This window comes from Dipteris shenzhenensis, chromosome 24 (genome assembly GCF_047967505.1).
Source record: "Dipteris shenzhenensis isolate YYH24624 ecotype China chromosome 24, Dip_SZ_1.0, whole genome shotgun sequence".
Classification (NCBI taxonomy): Eukaryota; Viridiplantae; Streptophyta; class Polypodiopsida; order Gleicheniales; family Dipteridaceae; genus Dipteris; species Dipteris shenzhenensis.
In genome coordinates, this window is record NC_141619.1 from 3,472,932 (window position 1) to 3,487,618 (window position 14,687).

The 14,687-nt window shown below is 47.1% G+C and overlaps 1 protein-coding gene across 1 annotated transcript in view; it reads left to right on the forward strand.

The window, feature by feature from the left end:
- The first annotated feature begins 961 nt into the window (after window positions 1-961).
- The window catches only part of LOC147886099 (succinate dehydrogenase subunit 6, mitochondrial-like), a 40,002-nt gene continuing 26,276 nt past the window's right edge, over window positions 962-14,687 (forward strand). Inside the window, exons 1-2 of the mRNA XM_087395618.1 lie at window positions 962-1,306; window positions 1,522-1,624. Coding sequence (XP_087251744.1) covers window positions 1,124-1,306; window positions 1,522-1,624 — 286 coding nt within the window. The 5' untranslated portion in view covers window positions 962-1,123. The remainder of the gene's footprint in view (window positions 1,307-1,521; window positions 1,625-14,687) is intronic.

Below are 14,687 nucleotides of genomic sequence, written 5' to 3' on the forward strand. Positions count from 1 at the left end.
AAAAAAGTAGCTTTGTGAAAAGTTCTAATAAGAAAAAAAATATAACTGATGAAATTCAGGCGGGAGAGTGCTTGCATCTTTCCCTCCGTCCGAATTTTATTGGCCCGCCCCTCGGCAAGCAAACCCGAAGCAAGGGTGGGGTGGGCTTAAAAGAGAAGAAAAAGAAGTTGTTCAAGCGGAGGGAGTTGGAAGGGCGGGGCAGAGACATATGTTCTTGAGGTAAAAATGATTGTAAATAACCAAGTATCCACGAGGCTCAACAAGTTCGGGGAACGCACCTGTGGTAATTGGTAAAGTGATCGATCCCGACTTTGAAATTGCTGGTAGCCAACCTCCTAGTAGACTACGCTACGGACGACTATATAGGTGCACTCAACTCAAGAATGCACACAAAATCGAAGAGACCAGGTCACCAAAGCTGCACTACCCGAAAGCTTAGTAGTAGAACCAAGGCTACCAGCAAGCCAGTACTTTAGGTTAGCCGATTGTGGATCATAGGGGGTGATGAGGCAGTTGCCTAACCTTTTCTAGTCTAGTCACTAGAATTTGGTCAGTTTTTGCAAACAACGCGCTCCCCATTGTGAAATAAGCTAGTTTCGAACATCCAATCCCGGAAACCCAGTCCCGAGGCTGCTAGGTTTGAACCACTGACTCCATGCAAGCATGAAGAGATCTTTACCTCGCTGCATATGCTCTATCGAGTTGACGGGTACTAGTCAATTCAAGTTATTCTATATGCAATTTCCCATAGCTCTCCTTTCTCCCTTGAGGGCTCGGCTTCACTAGGCACATTGTTCGACCCATTCGCTTCCTAGACTTGTTCCTAGGGCCTAGGGAAACTTGGTGGGGCTTGCTTTTCCCAAACATGATGCATAGTTAGAGGGCCCTCCTATTAGAGCTTTAGGCCAAGCATACTAGTTATCTATTCGCTTTTTTCCTTTAAAATTTTGATAAAATAGTAGGATTTATATGCTCGATGACATAAACACTGCTGCGGCAAGCTAGTTACATGTAAGCCTAGGAAAAAGGCACTTCCCATGGATGATGATGCGCGAGAGGAACCTGGGAAGAGAGTCATTTTATCGAGGACAGCGTAGATTTTTCAAGTTTCCCTGATCAGAGAATGGCGGAGTCGTCTAAAGAATCCAAACCATGGTGGTCTATTGATAAGGAGGCTTGGCGTGAGAGATTTGTCCTTTTCCACAAACTCGCCAGCATTACCAAGGACAGAGATCAGCCACTGAAGCCCTGGTCAAAGGCGGATGTCGAGGAGTTTATACGGTCCGATCCCGTGCATGGACCGCAGGTGAGCAAATTTTACGGTCTTTAATGCAGATTTTGCCTGTCGCGTATACCATTTTTCTCTTAACATGGGCTTTGTTTGGCTTCTTCTGCTTTTCTTATTGAAATTCCCTTCCGAACTTTGGCAGTACCGTTTTGAATTTGTTATGCATGCGCTCGCAGTCTCTATTTGCAGAATATGCAGTGTTTACGGGGTCTGACTCTGTACTTGTTGTACAGTTGAAGCTCATTAGGCAGGGAGCTGAAGCCTCTGCCGCTGGAGCTTTGCTTGGTGGGCTTTTAACTCCAGCGGTGGTTTGGAAGTACTCCGGAAGTCCTCATGGTATGTAGTTTTGCGCTTTACCTAGTCGAGGGTAATGTTTGCTCAACCTATGTACTATGAGTAAGATATTGACAAAGCCCGGCAGTTATTGACTATATATTCTACTGTTATGAAGGTTTTGCATACCACTCGATTACAAATTAAGTTTTTTTCCAGCCTAAGGGTGTAATGTTGTGAGTGCAATATGCATGAGAACTTGCCATACGATGGTTTGGCCATGATACAAGCGCAAGAAGACTGGGGAGTATATCATGTCAGAGATTAAGGGTTGACCCCCAAATGAGGAGAGCATGGCGAGTGACATTTGTAGCGTGGTAGAGGGAATATAAAAGAAGAGAGAGGCTGCCATGTGGGCAGCATACAAACATCCTTTTTGTAATTAATGAAGGTCCACCGTTTCGGGCAGACCTGTCCCACAAAAGACAGCCATGGTGCTGGCCATCTTTTGGGCTACTCATGGGCATTGTCAAGGGGCGACAAGGCTGTGTATAGGCCTGCTGGTAGGCAGGTATACAGCCCAGACGGGGGGGGGGGCTTTTTATAGGCTCCAAGGGCTTGTCTGGTCAGCCAGCCTGCATACTGGGTCAGACAGTCCACAGGCTGGTCAGCAGTCCCCAAAAGTGAGTCGGTCAGTAAAAAGGCCAGTCGGCCTGGTTCAAGGGGCTTGCTGCCCTATAGAAAGCCCCCATTGGGGGGTCACATAACAATTCCAGAGCAGCCCTCTGCAGGTAGTGAAAGGTAGCTGTAGCAAGGCAGGGAATCCAGTTCCTGTTCAGCAGCCCTTAGCCATTGTGAAGAGCTCAACCAGTGAGCAGATCACATAGGGCAGAAAGGGTGACAGACCAAGAGTTTTGAGCTCCTGCCATAGGCACTGAAGCCCTCAACAGAGGCGTCCAGCAGAAGGAGAAAGCAGCGGGATTAGGTCAACATTATTGTGGCCTCAGATCCAGCACTAGTGGGCAGCACCCTGCTATCCGTAGTGTGGTTTGTGAGTGCACTATTTTTGATACATTTTGAGTCCTCTCTTGGATGTTTTGTTCCATATCTTGCTGTCTGTTCCTGATCTGAGCGTGGGTGACATCTTACACGTATGTATGCACACCTCCGAGGAGGATCTATATTTCCAAGAGTGATTTCTGTTAGAGTTTATGGCATCTCATGTGTAGTGAGAGAGGGCTTCTTTGTCGGTGTGCTCCCGCCAAGGGGGAGTAGGTAAAACATTCTTCCTCCAGGCCAGGTACCAGGGCATGTTTTCCATCATCAGGACAGAAACACAGGCTGGTTGGTGGCCTGTTTGAGGCTGGCTGGTGTAGGCCAGTCAGGCCCATAGTTAGGGCAGGGTTGGGGCCCAGTTTGGGCACCCAACCAAGTTGGGTCCTGAAACCGGCCTCTAATCACTCAGAGGGCAGTGGAACTAAACCTTTAATCACTTCAGCACTTATTTACAGCTCACAAAGCATATATCACAACCATTAACCATTGCATGATCACCATTTGGCATTTACCCATTTGTTCACAAACAAAACCACTGAAAAAAGGATGGAGGCTAGAATGCCCCTGCCCAACAAACATAGACAAGTGCACCTGATTGGCCCCAAACACCGTGGCGCCCCTTTCGGTATTTCTTTATATTTCACAATGAAATGATTACAAGTTGCATCTGGGAGACCTTCTTTGCAACTGAGCACGCAGCCCCAATTCACTGAGCCTTTGCAAGGCTTTCAAGCATAGAACACCATCACATCTTAACCCATAGGCTCAATCCGAAGGCATTCTCTTTTCTGAGTGCAATTCCATTGGCTGTCCAGATGCAATCACAGTGCACCCCAGCTGCACTCTCTTTGAGTGGTTTCCATATGGCATTCACAAGCTTTTCTCAGCAAAGTACCCAACCAAAGAATGACTCGTGTAGCACTGCCTGGGCACCTGTGAACCAAGAAACAGGCGGCACACGAGGCCAACCAATAGCTTATGGCAAAAATAAATTGCATCACAACTCACCAAGCCATGAAAACTTGAACCAAGCCCTCAATTGCCAAGAGGACATAGTAGCCAATGCCCAATTGCATTCTCAGCCAAAGAGGAGTGCAAAGGCATGAAGAAAGAGCATTTACAAGAGCCGACCAGCAAGAATTCCACTGAAAAATGCGAAAAGAAGCACTTCTGTCGCGAAGAAGTGGGAGTTCTTGAGCTCAAAAGAAGCGTGTTTCAGAGAGGAATGCATTGAGAAGGTTTTGGAATAGTTTCATCGCCGGAAAGTCCTCCAAAACTGAGAAAAACCAGTCAACTAGCACGTGGGACCACTCGAAATTCAACAGAAAGCTGTCGCTTTGTAAGAGGAGAGGCCCAGGAGGGTGTAGAAGCAAAAAGGTCTAGAAAAAGCCAAGTGCTCAGCTCTGCCCGTTCTACCAAACACATGGAGGGAAAAGCATGTCACTGCGAAGGGGAGGTAGAGGGGAAGCCATCGGGCCAAACGGAAGTCGAGGAATCCAAACGGGTGAGGAGTCCGAGTTATGAAGAAAAATGGAATTCAGCTGAAGGAGGCTGAAAAACCAGTCCAAAATCTCAACAAAGAGAGAAAGCTGTAGGTTTGCAAGAGGAGAGGCCCAGGAGGCTATAGAAGCAAAAAGGTCTAGAAAAAGCCACTTTTGCAAATTCGACCAGCAAAAGAAGTGCTCAGCTCTGCGCGTTCTACCAAACGCACGGAGGGAAAAGCATATCACTGCGAAGGGGAGGCAGAGGGGAAGCCATTGGGCCAAACGGAAGTCGAGGAATCCAAACGGGTGAGGAGTCCGAGTTATGAAGAAAAACGGAATTTAGCTGAAGGAGGCTGAAAAACCAGTCCAAAATCTTAACAAAGGGAGAAGATGAGAGAGAAAACCACACGTGTGAAGTTTAGAAGGTCCAAGAATGGCAAAGGGGCCACTGAAGGTACATGGCCCTCTAGGGGGCCCATTAAAAATGCCACGTCATCATTTTCCAACAACCACTCTTTTACTTCCTTGGAATGCCTTGGGGCCTAGGGACTAATTACGCTTATGTGCTAGGCACCATGCCGCGTTTAATTACACATTATTAAGCCCACGCTTGGACTTTTAAAACCAAAGTTGTCACAGTCTTGTAGTACATTAAAGTACTTAGAATTTCACACCCCTGTGACAGGTCCTTGTAGCAGGGCATCCCGAGGCAGACTATCCCTTCTGTACGGATTCTCCTGGCCATTCGGGGCAGATCTGTGGACCCTAGCCTCTCCAGCTCTTTGCTTGCCTTCCTTCGGCCTTCTTTCTGTTCTTTTTCTCTTCATCGAGATGCTGGAAGACTCTTGCATTTTGTTGGGAGCCTGTCAGGGGATAGGCGCGAGGATTGAGCTCGTCCCTCTACCCGCGATAGCGGATATTTGGTTATTATCTTCCATTTGATTGTTATTTCTCATTTTGCAGCTAGCTGCAGTGCTTTTCTTGTGTTTGGAGTCCTTTCTGGTACCCACAGGCCTAAGCAAGCATTTAGGCAGATTTGGAGATGGGGAGAGAATAGCAGAAAGAAGGGAGGAGAAGAGAGAAGAAGGGGAAGGAGAGAGGAAGAGAGAGAAGGATGAGGGGATAGAGAGATAGAGAGAGGGAGGAGAGAGCGTAGGCAGCAGGTAGCAGGAAGGAGGAGGGAGAGTAGATAGGATTAGATGTCACATCAAAAAGTACCATACAAATCATTAGGGGCTGACTTATATAGTCCCCCTTCTTTCTCCTATCTTACCACCAATTTCCCTTCTTTTTTCCCACCTAATTCCCTGCTATTTCCCACCTTCATTACAGCCATCCCTCCCCAAGGAATTTTGCCCTCAAAGTTTTATATGCGGGCTGTTAGATAGGTGCAGCAAACAGCAAATAATAATCAGCCCGGTAGGAGATAGGGATTGTCCTGGACAAGACTCTTTGGCTGCCTCGAGTTCTTATCCTTAGGAAGTCCCTGCCACTTGATAAGATACTCGCTGTAGACTTTGTTTCGCAGTACGTGATCCTGAAACCCATGATGCGCTCCGGAACATAGGAGTATGTGGCCCTCCTCATCCATAGGTGGTAGCTCAAGAAGGACTTGGACATGCTGTCTGACATGTGGCTTCAGCAAGGACACATGGAAAACATTATGAATCCTGGAGGTCCTGGGTAGCTCCAACTCATACGCCACCTCGCCAACTTCGCGGATGATCCTGTAGGGACCGTAATGCCTGTGAGCAAGCTTCGTGTTGGTGTTACCTTTTAGCGAGGCTTAATGGTTCTTATGGAGGCGTAAGTGCACATAATCCCCTTCTTCAAAAGACAGATACCTCCTGTGTTCGGATATCCGTATACTTCTTCTGCTTGGCTTGGCTGCATATTCTTTTTAGCCAATTGCAGAAGGGCATCCATACTCTCCAAGTCATTTCTTGCTTGCTGATTTTTCACAGCCATGTCTGCAACTAAAGATGGCATACCCACTGTGCATCCATACATAGCCTCGAATGGGCTCACCAATAGAGATGTGCTTGGTACTGTTGTAACAAAATTCAGCAAGTGCCAACCACTTATCCCAAGACTTCTGTGTGTCATGATAGAAATGCCTTAAATACTCCTCCAGCCATTTGTTAACCCTTTTTGATTGTCCATCCGTCTTAGGGTGGTAAGCAGTGCTAGGTGTAAGAGAAGTACCCACTGCTGTAAATAACTCTTGCCAAAAGTGACCCATAAATTTTGCATCTTTGTCGTTGACAATCTCCCGAGGGAAAGCCATGATGCTTAAAAACATGCTCGATGAACTGCCAAGCAACCTGTGATGCTGAATAATGGATCTTAGTGGTTATGAAATGGGCTTGCTTTGTCATTCTGTCAACCACCACAAAAATGCTATCCCATCCCCACTCTGTGGAAGGCAGCCCTGTGATGAAATCCATAGCAATGTGAGTCCATTTGCCTTCTAGAATATGTAATGGCTGCAAGAGACCCACGGGTAACCGGCTGTCCACTTTATTCTGCTGGCAGGGCAAACATTCACTGACAAGTTTAACCACATCCCGCCACAATCCATCCCAAATAAAGCTCTGTGTGACCTTTTCATATGTCTTAGTAATACTTGCATGTCCTGCCATAGGAAATGAGTGCATTTCCTGTAAGACCAGCAGTCGGTACTTTGAATCTCGCACCAAATAAATTCTGTCCTTGCACCACAACAGCCCATTATGCAGCTTAAATTCAGCATGCTTGGCTCGATGGCCTCTGTAACTCCACAAATATGAGAATCCTGCATGTATTCTTCCTGAATACCATGAATTCACTCCTGGTAGATGGTAGTATGGCAGACAAATTGCAAGCCCACATACGGGATAAGGCATCTGCAACCACGTTTTCTTTCCCTTTCTTGTACTCAATGTTGAATCATAAGACTGAACCTTAGCCAGCCACCTCTTCTGCTTGATTGACAAGTTGGGCTGCATAAGGAAATACCCGAGTGTCCTATGATCTATCTTAACCTTGATTTTGCTACCGTATAGGTAGTGGTGCCATTTTTCGAAAGCATGGAGGATAGCCAACATCTCCTGATCATACACATGATAATCTAGTTCCTTGGCATCCAATGTCCTGCTTTCAAAAGCAATTACCCCGTGTTCCTGCCTTAGCACAGCCCCTAATCCTTTGCCACTGGCATGTGCCTCCACAATGAAAGTACGTGAAGAATCAGGGCATACCAACACAGGAACATGAGTGAGGGTGAATTTCAGGTCTTCAAAGCTGCGCTGTACATCTGTAGACCACATAAAAGCATCCTTCTTCAAAAGGTCTGTGAGAGGGGCTGCCCTCTTGGCAAACTTGCAAATAAAGCACTTGTAGAAGGAAGCAAGACCTAGCAATCCCCTCAACTGAGTAGGGTTACGTGACTACGGCCAATCCTCAATGCATTTCACCTTTGCAGGATCTACTCGAATGCCATCCTTGCTCACAATGTGACCAAGATACTCAACCTCTTGTGCCATAAAAGTGCATTTGCTGGCTTTAGCATAAAGCTGATGCAACCTCAAAATTTCCAGCACTTGCTTGACATGTCTGATGTGCTCCTGCTTATCCTTGCTGTAAATGAGGATGTCATCAAAAAATTGGTGCACATATTTGAAAAGCAGAGGCTGCAAAATCTTGTTCATGAGTGCCTGGAAGGTAGCTGGTGCATTGGTCAATCCAAAAGACATCACCTTGAACTCATACAATCCCCTCTCTGTGTGAAAGGCTGTCTTGTGCTCATCCCCAGCTTTCATTCTAATTTGGTGATAGCCGGAACTCAAATCAATCTTAGTGAAAAAGTGAGCACCCTTGAGTTCATCCAACAGGTCATGTATCCTAAGGATTGGAAACCTGTTCTTGATGGTAACCTTATTCAAGTCTTTGTAGTCAATGCACATACAGTAAGAATCGTCCTCCTTCTTCACCAGGAGCACAGGGGATGCAAAAGGAGAAGTGCTATGAGTGATGAAACTCTTCTGAAGTAAGTCCCTCACTTGAGTTGCCACTTCCTCCCGTTCTACCTTAGAGAGTTGGTATGGGGCCTTATTGATTGGCTTATTGCGAGGTTCTAGGACTATGGCATGATCTACATCTCTTCTCGGAGGCAACTGTGATGGAAAATCAGCAAACACGTGCAAACTGTGAGAGCAATCTCCGCATATCACAATCATCAACACGGGAAGTGCCACGCTCCTTAGTTACTGACACATTTAATGCATATATGGCACTGCCCATCTTGAGCTCTCTGGCCAACTGCCTTGCTGAAATGACCTGCAATTTAGGAGCTGCAATACCATGCAGTGTAACTGATCCATCCCTGTGGACAAAGCTGAGTGTTAAGGCATTGAAATCCATGCTGATTTTGCCTAGTGATTGCAACCAATCACAGCCCGGGACAACATCTATTGGGCCCATGTCAAGTGCCAAGAGATCACCTGCAAATGTATCAGAGAACTTAATCCATGCATCTTGGCAACAAGATCTACTGATCATATGCTGTCCATTGGCTACTTCTACTCTCAGCCCATGGTCTATCTCAATAGCAATCAGTCCCACCCTCTGTAAGGTCTTGCAGTTAACAAAACTGTGGGTGCTACCGCTGTCCACCAATACATGCACAATCCTGCCATTAATCATCCTTGTTAATCTGATAGTATCAGCACTTTTGGCACCCATCAGGGCATGCATGGAAATAGTATAAAGTGTTGGTTGGGCATCCCAATAAACCTGTTTACAGGAGCATTACCACCTGCATCTTCACGTGCATAAAAAGGTGTAATGAAGGTGGGAAATAGCAAGGAATTAGGTGGGAAAAAAGAAGGGAAATTGGTGGTAAGATAGGAGAAAGAAGGGGGACTCTATAAGTCAGCCCCTAATGATTTGTATGATACTTTTTGATGTGACCTTTAAATTTTATCTACTCTCCCTCCTCCTACCTGCTGCCTATGCTCACACATTCTCTCCTCCCTCTCTCTATTCCTCTATCCCCTCATCCTTCTCTCTCTTCTTCTCTCCTTCCCCTTCTTCTCTCTTCTCCTCCCTTCTTTCTGCTATTCTCTCCCCATCTCCAAATCTGCCCCTTCCCCCTTCTCTACATTGGTATTAGAGCACTTTCCTAGGAAGCCTAGGAGTCAGTGCTGTACCATCATGCCAATGTGCAACTACAACCAAGACGGAGACCAGATAGTGCTGACAAGGAATTGTCACATCTCTTGAAATCTGCTCATCCAGAAGCCATGAGCGTTGAAGACTAGCAGGGGAGTTTGCATATGCTTGGAGGGGTGCCTAGGGATGGGATACCTCATCGGCCAAACGACTATCCTCCTTCGAACCTCGACCAGTAGTTACCGTAAGCAAACGGATCAGCTTGGAGGATCACGTAGACTTTAGCTGCGTGACGACGAACTCAACAAGTGGTGCCCAATCTCAACACCAACGTCACTGCTCAGCTTGAATCACACCCGAAGTACTGTTGCTATTTCTCGGGAACCTTCATTACAAGCTCTCCCTGTGACTGGCGTAGTAGCAAGGACACATAAGGCCAAATATGAGTGGTCTGCTCCGAGTTGGGGGGGGTATTCAGGTCATGTATCCGCGAGAGAAAAGTTAATGGGCCCAGTAGGTAGTCCACGTTGCTAGTCCCGCCTCCATGTGGGAAACAAGTGAATCCCCTAGATGATGGCCATCTCTGAAGGCCATTGTAGATGATGAGATCGTGGATAGCTCCCAGCTCAAGCAAGTGTCACCCTTATGGTGTAACATGTGAGGTATCAATAGAGTGTCTTCGGATCCCAAGCTCTGTTGCATGTAGCTCCGGAATCATGTGGGGGTCTCTCATATGTGAAGTCTAGTAAGCCCACTTGCCTATCTCTTGGCTTGCATTGCCCTGAAGGAGGGTGTCTCCTTGTCTGGAGAACTCTATGATATCATCATGTATCGTCTCATAAGGGCTGTGTCCCTCTGTAGTGACCTCATGAGCATATGATGATGTGTTTAGGGGGAAGTTGTCACGGGGATGTGAATTTTGTAAGCAAATAAGCTATGACTAAGTTTGTAACCAGTTTGGCCATGGGGGACTGGCCTAGAGGAGCGGTGAGTTCCTGAAAGCCCCTAGTGTTAACATCTAATTGGACACATTGGCTAGACCTAACTATTAGAATCAAGGCATGGCATCATTTTGACCTCGCGGAGGGGTGTGACGGAGCTAGGAAGTTTGCCCCCAGTAGATTCCCAAGTTTCACGTGGAAAGAGGGGTTAAAAAAAAATAAAAGGTTGCCCCTAGATAGTACCAATGTTTGTCATTGGTTAGTGGGGTTAGAGCCTTTAAAAGTTGCCCCTAGGAAACCAACATTTCCTTGGTATAGGGGGTTAGGGGCATTAATGTGCCACGTGTCAAAAGTTGCCCCCAGGAAACCAACGTTTCCTTGGTACAGGGGGTTAGGGGCATTGATGTGCCAGGTGTCAGGCATGCAGCCCACCAGCTCCACTTTTAGCACCTTCCCCCTCCCCCCTTAGGGCAGATGGCGTCCAATTCTAGGGCCTATTCCAGAATTTGCCATCTTCTCCCACTCCTTGCTGCTGCGCCAGACCTTCCAGAGGTTGCTGGTTGCTTTTTCGTTGCTGTTTTTCTCTGTTTCCTTGCCCTCCAGCCCTGTTGCACGCAGTCCAAGCCCGGGAGCACCTTTTGCGACTTGCTGGAGCCCATCCTGGTGTACGGCACATTTAATAGGCTGTACGGACTGACAAACAGTCCATACAGATTGTACAGACCTTCTCCAGGCTGCAAGGGCTGTGTACGGACTGTACAGACCTTGTTGCAGGCGTCCGGTGCTTGCACGCAGGCTGAGGCTGGTTTCTCTTGCTGCGAATTAGGGTTTCTGGCTGTGAAACTCTGTTTTGAGGTCTTTGGCAGGGTTATGGAGACCTCAGGGACCTGTTCTTGTGAGGAGCAGGTGTTTTTGGTTGCAGCCCGTGCTGTGGGCGCGCAATCCCGGATTTCCAACCCAGTTTCTCTTTGTTTTCATTGTGCGATTGATTTCTAGTTCTCTGTTTTGAGATTCTTCATGGGATTCCCTGGGTCTGTTGCAATCACCTAGTTACAGAGGGTGAACCCAGGTTGAGACTAGGTTGTTGAGGTCAGAGGATGCCTATGACTTGCTCTAGCAGTTGGGATGCACAGTTTACTAGTTTGATGCAGTGTGTGCCTAGTGTGGGCCGGTGAATGGTGGTAGCCAATGGGAATAGTTGAGGGTGCGCCCTGGTTGTAAGTTTGCTATTATTTTTCACTAAAGAAGAATAAAGAAATACCGCCAGGGGCGCCAAGTGTTTGGGGTTAATCTGTGTCGCTGTGTGATCATTGAGCAGGGGCATTCTAGCCTCACTTGTATTTTCTTTTATGCTATCTGATGTGGTGTGTTTAATTGGGTGTTAAGTGGCTGTAATTGACGGTGTGATTAGAGATAGTTGTGTTTTACCGCCCTTTGGGGTTCCAAAGGCCGGTTACAGTGGTTCCGTTGCCGAGACCCTCTCTTTCTATAGAAGGTGGGCCCTGGTAACTTTGGGTGAAGAGAAGTGGTTATTGCATCCGTATTACAGCCACGATGTCACACCGTGAGCGGTCAGAGACTCTCCACGCAGCAGGAGCTAGAGTTGTCAGATGGCCACGACGAAGAGCCTTATGCTAGTGGTGATGATGCACCTGATGCGGGACAGCATGTTCCACTTGAGTCTATGCATGTAGCCCCTTAGGATGAGGAGTAGTTTGATGAGTCAGATGATTCAGAGGTAGAAGTTCTCCATAAAGCGTGGGTGGCAGGTACCATGGAAGCTTTGAATTTGTTCACACAAAACCTTGCAGAAATTCTGCAAGCACCTCCTAGAAGCAAGCGGGCAGCGAAGAAAAAGAAGACTCACAGGCATGTATCTTTCAGTGGACAGCCACGAGAGGTGCCTTTGCATAGATCTGGGATGGGAAATGCTCAACAGCCCGCAAATTTGCAGCAAAACCCCTCGCAAGGGAATAATGTTCAGTTTGTGCATCAAGGACAGCAGTCCTACCCTCAGCCTGTGATGCAACTAGGTTATTTTGGCAATGGATGAGTTTTCCAGGCCATGGTGGGACAGCCCATGGGAGGAACGGGTATGCCAGGTCCTCAGAATGTTCCATTTCAGCCCGGTATGCAGCCGGTACAACAGCCTATGATGGGAGGCATGATGCAGCCCGGGAGTGCAAATGTAATGTATGCCAACATGGGGATACAGCCCGGAATGCAGACAGGGATGCTTGGTATGCAGGGTGGTTCCTTGGGACCCCCACAGATTTCTGGTACGGGACCCGGCATGGGTAATCCAAGTATGGGAACTGGAACTAATGTACATGGAAGAATGCAGCCCCCATAGTTGCAGCCACCAGTCTATGACAATCTGGAGCCTAACTTCAAAGAAGGTGGGGCAGCAGTCAAGTTTGAGACTTTCAGTCGGATGTTGGACCGGTGTGTGAAGATTTTTGAAAACCCCTAACTTGTCTTGTACATATGTACATGTGTGATGTTCAACTTATGTGTGTGCTTGCTGGCATTCAATGAGATTTTGTGTAAGCAGCTTTCGAGTACTTCATAGTATGCAGAGTTGGGAATGTGTGCATTAAGTGACTTGGTCTAAGTTTTGTTGGAAGCCTTGGGAGTGGTAAAAAGGCAAATATGAGGTGGCTAATTAAGAATGAGGTGGCTGGAATCAAAAGGTATCCATGCATGTGGCTACATAATAGAAGAGGGAAGCTTCTCATTGAGGAGCGAGCATGTACGTGAAGCTTGGGCATGAAGGAGAATTCGGGAAGTTTTCCGGAACACACAGGGAATAGACACGCAAGTGGAGAGGGAAAAGAAGAGGTGGATGGAGTTCTGAAAAAGGTCTCTACTAGGTAGGCGGTGAGGATCTTAGTGAAGGGGGGAGAGCTTTGGGAGAGGGTCATTGCCACTATACAGTAGGGAGGATTGTAAGTTACGGAGAAGGTACTCCTGGATGGAGCTGTTGTGACACTATGCATCCGGGCTGTTGCTTCCGGACGGGAGAGGGACTTGACGACTGAAAGGCTGTAGCAGTTGGTGGGCTGGAGGATCATGGCGACATGGGTGTACTGCAAGCTCATCGTGAAGGTGAGGCCATGTCTAAAGCTGGAAGAGCCAGGGAAGAGCTCTGTGTGTTGAGCAGAGGAGGTAGCTGTGTTGGGTCGTCATGCAGCAAATGACCTTGGATGATAGGCTTTGCTGAAGAGGTCGACGGATGCTTGAATGGAGGCTGGGAAAGGGGAAAAGCAGAGAAAAAGAGGCATTTTCAGCACGCCCTGATCTGGAGAGCTGGAGGGAGCAAGAAACCTGGTCAGAGATGCTTGCAGGTGAGCCTGGAGTGCAGTTTTCAAGCAGAGGTTGCTGAACTTCGTCCTGGAGGCTGTGGACAACGAGCTCTTCGCAGAGGGAGTATTTCCATCGCGGGAAGTTGCTGTTTTTTGCTATCCCTGGATGTCAGAAGAAGTAAGCAATCGTGAATTTGCTGAAATCAAGTGTCGGAAGCAAGAGGGAAGCAGGGCAATCAGATTTTTGTTCAGAAACGGAGCCAGGACAGTCAGGAAAGAAGGGCGACCTGATTTATGGGAGGAAGTGCTGCTGATTTTGCATGCTGAAGGAGCTAGAAGCTGGGCGATTTCAAAAAGGTGGTTCCTAGTCAGTAGAACTTGCAGACAGAGGTGAAGAGAGTGAGGTCGATTTCAGATTTGGTTGTTTTCTTGCTGCCCAAAGTTTGTACTAGCTGGAATTCACTGCCTGGGAAAAAAGGAATGCATAAACAGTTGTTATTTGGCTGATATTCACCAGAAGAAGTGGGCTGCTACTATGTTTCGTGAACAAGGAGGCAGCAGGAGTGTGATAGACCCTAGGAACTTGCTGAAAAATACAAAAATCAGACCTGTTTTGGTGTGAGGAGGTTGTTGGCAACAGGAAGAGGCTCCAGGTTCTTGAAGAATTTTCAGTTCAGATTTTGTGTGGGTCAGGGGAGAAGCCAAAGGAGGAGATTTGGACAGGAAAGTTGCAGTTTTTTGTGATTTCGAGCTCTTTTTTGATAAATACAGTTTGCTGTAATTGTTTTGAGGTGTTCTCGAGGTGTTGTGGGCCAGGAGCTACAGGAAAAGAGGTGTTTTCTGAATTTCTAAGTTGGCTGCAGCAAAACAGCAGCAGAAGGAGTGAAACAGGAGGAGTTTTGTGGAGTCTGGAGTCAAGTATATGCAAGTTTTGTGGACTGTTTTGAAGGGGAACTATGTGGCCTTGTTGTAGCAGAGAATCTGTGATCTTTTGATGCTAGAGAGTATCAAATCAGACTGGAGCTGATTTGTAAGTTGAATATAGTCTCATGTGTGGGATCACTCTGGACGGGTTTTCCTGTGGAGTTTTGTGTAAAGAGTCAAAGCTGAAACTGAGTTTTTGTATACATGCTTGAAATAAAGTTTGTTGATATCTTTGGTGTTTAGTTTTGGGTGAGTTTGTTCTGCG